The 4,561-nt window shown below is 50.9% G+C and overlaps 1 protein-coding gene across 1 annotated transcript; it reads right to left on the bottom strand.

Annotated features, from left to right (window-relative positions):
- Window positions 1-1,456: 1,456 nt before the first annotated feature.
- nog1 (noggin 1) lies at window positions 1,457-3,057 on the bottom strand. The gene has a single exon (XM_030374230.1). It carries the CDS (start codon window positions 2,500-2,502, stop codon window positions 1,837-1,839), a length of 666 nt encoding a protein of 221 aa, XP_030230090.1. The 5' UTR covers window positions 2,503-3,057; the 3' UTR covers window positions 1,457-1,836.
- Between the last annotated feature and the right edge of the window lie 1,504 nt (window positions 3,058-4,561).

The raw sequence follows: 4,561 nt of genomic DNA, 5'->3' as shown, positions 1-4,561 counted from the left end.
TTCTGTTTATTAAGTTAACATTCCTGTCTGTCTCCAAATAAACCAAACAATTGTCTTATTTTAAACACTGTAGGAATCAAAATCGTTCCACACTCACACAGATTTAAAAAAAAGACCCATCCTATTAAAACAAACACATAGGTTTGAGAGCAATGCCCATTGGAGGAAAGCCCCCTGATTGGATCCCACATGGGGCAGCGTGGCGCTCCGTCCGGGGGTAATGACAGCAGCGTCTCCTCACCCGGCGTCCCGACCCGGCCCCTGCAGCCAGGGAGCCTGTCTGAGGGCTGAGCCCGAGCCTGAGAACGCAGCGTGTAAGTGGTATCATTATGGTGTCCCCAGCACCAGAGGAGCCGGGCAGGAGGGCGGCTGGTGCCCAGTAGTCTGCCCAGCTATAATGGAGGGGCTGGGGGAGGGGTCCCCAGCCCCCTAGCCCCACTATGGAGGAGATAATCAGACAAAACACTGGAAACTTTAAGGAGAAAAGCTTTTTGTTTTGAATGGCCTCTGTATGTGTGTGTGTGTGTGTGTGTGTGTGTGTGTGTGTGTGTGTGTGTGTGTGTGTGTGTGTGTGTGTGTGTGTGTGTGTGTGTGTGTGTGTGTGTGTGTGTGTGTGTGTGTGTGTGTGTGTGTGTCTGTGTGTGTGTGTGTGTGTGTGTGTGTGTGTGTGTGTTTGTTTGTTTGTGAGCTACACTTTAGGTCTGTCCTGTCTGTCTCACAGCAAGGTAAAGAAAAAGTAAGTTAACTTTTTCAGTTAACTTTATAAGATAGCTGTTGATCTTTTTTGTCACATAAAAGTTAAATAATTACTTAAATGAATGACATCAATATTTATTTTTGTTTCATTTTATAATTATTATTATGTGTAATTTGGGTTGTTTTTGTGTTGGTATTATTGAAACCATTAAAAGATAATGATTCTGAAGATGATGATGTTAATGACGGAGTTGTGGTGATAGGGTTTGGAGATGAACGACTGATGAGAGAACCGCGTTCAGTCACCACAATCACCAGAACACTCCAGCACAGCCATGCCCCTTTATAAGCCTTAACAGGCCCTGTGAGGACATGTTAGATGTCCTGATGATCGACTGACGGTGTAGCCTCGATAAGGACGCTGATAAGGCGATAGGGGGACGTGTTGTGACCGGTGAACACGCGTTATCTTTACGCGCGTCTTATTGTCCACGGTGCGTAATCTTCCTAAAGCCACTTGGACGAGGTGTTGGAGCCGCTGTGGCCGCTGCATTTCATAATCAGTATAATCGTGTGGCCTAATTCATCTAAGGACACCAGCAGCAGGCCTACTGGCGACAAGCAGGAGGGGGATTCACACCGATTCTTACACGGAGTTAAATCGGGACAACATGCGGGTCTCCAAAACCTTTCACCTGGCAGGTGACCTGATGCGGATCGATTAAATAAAGAAAGTACCGGAATCAAAACATGCCTTTTCAATCATTTCAGTGTCTTCTTTATTATACGAATATAAAGAATAAATAAGTTGTACTCTTAATTTACACGGTGAAACAACAAGTCGCTGACGCAAAGAAACGGTATGACACGCGTGGATCAAACAGTCCATCCAAAACAGACCCCTATGCGCCTATATCTCCATAAATACAAAACACATAACCCCACCTCTACGCCCAATAAAGTAGACTCTGCGGTTACATTATACTCACTTTGTACAGGAAGACAATATATAGACAACTGTATGGCACATCATATACAAAAAATACATTCCACACTCGGAAGTGCATATGAATAAAATAAATCACTGACATAGCTTCATTTATTATCACGCGTTAGAGTCACTGAGGGGTTCGCTTGGGTTCAGTTCGAGCATGCGCACTTGCACTCCGTGATGATGGGGTACTGCACGGGGATCCAGGCGCACTTCAGGCCCCCTTTACGCGCCACGCACCGCCACCGCAGCAACGTGAGGTGCGTGGAGTCCGCCGGTTTGCACACCATCCCCTCGGGCACCGAGCACGACCTCTTGCTCAGGCAGCTGCCCACCCGCACGAACCGGGGCCAGAAGCGGCTGCCCAGGTCATTCCAGGTGGACACCACCGGGCAGAAGGAGTAGGCCCACAGCCACTGCTGCAGCCTCCGCTTCAGCTTTTTACTGGGTTTGGGCTTCTTGCCGAACTGCACGTCAAAATCCATGGCTTTGATCTCCTTGGGCATCACCCCGCTGGGCTTCTGGACCTCGTAGTCGTCCAGCTCCTCGTTGCCTGTGAACTTGTCCTCCGGGGGCAACACGGACAGAAATCGGCCGTCAAAGTCCCCCAACGAGCTCCTCAGCTCGGTCTCGTTAAGGTCCTTCTCCCGGGGGTCGAACACGGGGTCCGGGTCCTCCTTGAGCCCCACGAGGGGCAGACTGTCGCTGGGGATGGGTCGGAGGAGGTAGTAGTGTTGACAGAGCCCCCTCTCCACCAGGAGACCCAAAGACAGCGCCAGCAGACACACCGCCGCTAAGTTCTGTGACTGATCCATGGCTCAGTCCCGCTCACTCCCAACACCAACAAGTGGAGACGTACAATCAAATAATAAACGCAGCCAAACTCCAGAGCAGCAGTGTACAAAATAAGTGTTGTGTTGCTTGTTTCGCTCAATATCTATGCGTAATTACGCGTTGGATGTGTCCACCGTCGAGTTCCCAGTCTAGATCAGTCAACGTTCCCAGCGGTTCTGGACGATGGGTGGCGAATGATACATCCGAGACGCATGTCGAAAAACCGCCCTGACTAAACTATTTAAAATACTTTGTTCAGAATTTGTGACCCAGCAATGAAACCGCATCGCAGGATGACCTCTTATCGCGCGTAGTTGTCGTGTGCCAGCGGCGGGTTGGACTTGTGAATATTCGAGGCTGGCTTGCGCTCCGAAACAAGTCACCAAGTCAAGTTATAATCGGTGTTTATCAAGTTATCCTCGCGTGCAAAAACCGGCATGATGCCCCGTTGTCTCGTGCAGAAAGCGGCGTGCGTAAAGCTGAAGGCACCGTTTTATTCTCCGCGACTCGTGATGTAATACGTGTGTGCCCCTTTGATTGTCAGTGGGTCCAAGGAGATCCTCGACACCTCCCTCCTCCCCATCTCCCTCCGCCCCGCCCCCAAGAGGGGGCGGGGCCCAGCGGTCCGAGGTCTTGGGTTAGGTTCGCCCTCTGTTGGCCTTTCAGCTCCCCTACCCGCTGATTGGCTATAATGGGGGCGATAATTAGCCTGTCTTTTTCTGGGCCTTTTCATAGCCACCGAATAATCACTGTGCACCAACATTTTGATCCCAAACCAAACAGTGGAGCAGCGCGGCTGTAAGTCTCTCTGCCATAACAACCTATAGGCCCATTAAAGCTGTTTACAGGCAAGAATGGCTCGTCTTTCCAAACGTCTGTTTACGTTAGGAATGAGGAATATTCATTGCCTGTGTGTCCAACCGTAGTGGGGCAACCTCAGGGCGCTGTAACCCAACAGAATGTTTCTCAATAAACTTGGCCGACGAGGCACCCAAATAAACAGCACCCATTAAGGCCACCGCCATGGAAAGTCTCAAATTTTTTAAAAAAGCTGTCTAAACTAAAAAAAAACGCTGTGAGAATCATTCTTAAAAAAAAATAAAAAAAAAGGTTTTTAATGGAAGAACTTCGCCAGCTGCTGCATCAGTCATTAGCCGTGCCCTGAGATAAATGCATCTCTGTTTCATTTTCAATGAGCTAATTCATACAAGCACTTTGCCACACCATTCATTGGCCCCGCACTCGGATGATGACTTCGGGTGAAGTCTGGAAAATGTCAACATTCTGTTTTTTCTCATCTGGAGCGGCACGTATCATAAACCATCGCTCACACACGCGTGACAGTTCGAACATGGGTGCTCCAGCCCTCCAAGCTCACGAACGCATGGAACAGTCTGTGGTCTTGTCTGCCTCGTCTGCTCAACCACCCCCCCCCCCCCCCCCCCCCCCCGCCCCCACACCCCCCCCTCAACCCCCACCCAACCCCCCTCCGCCACCTCCACCCCTGCCAACCCCTTGGCATGTACAAACGCAAAACGCTGGCAGCTAGAGCGTACACAAACACAAACACATCAACACAGACACGCGCACAAACAAACAAGCCGCTCCGTGCCGAGCGGACCGCGTACACTCCCACTGAGGCCGGGGTTTTATTTAGAGAGGCATGACATCACGGCCACGGCGCTTGAGTGGCCCCGAAGCCATGACAGATCGTCTGGGAGAGGCCTGGGCACACAGCGCCGCGGGCCGGGCAGACGCTGGCTGGCTCCGGCGCTGAGCTCCGGGCTCTGATGGCCATTCACCATTCAGCTCGGAGCAGACGCTGCCGACCGGGGAGGAAGAGGGGCAGGAGATACATGTCGTTAGGCAGGGAGAGAGAGGTCCAGGGAAGGAGGCCTAGAGAGAGACAGACAGACAGACAGACAGACAGACAGACAGACAGACAGACAGACAGACAGACAGACAGACAGACAGAGAGAGAGAGAGACAGACAGACAGACAGACAGACAGACAGACAGACAGACAGACAGACAGACAGAG

This window comes from Gadus morhua, chromosome 2 (assembly GCF_902167405.1).
Source record: "Gadus morhua chromosome 2, gadMor3.0, whole genome shotgun sequence".
Taxonomy (NCBI): Eukaryota; Metazoa; Chordata; class Actinopteri; order Gadiformes; family Gadidae; genus Gadus; species Gadus morhua.
This window is presented reverse-complemented; position numbering and strand designations above follow the sequence as displayed.

Excerpts from the sequence above, each read along its gene's own strand:
- nog1 (XM_030374230.1), bottom strand. The coding sequence starts at position 2,502 with ATGGATCAGTCACAGAACTTAGCGGCGGTGTGTCTGCTGGCGCTGTCT.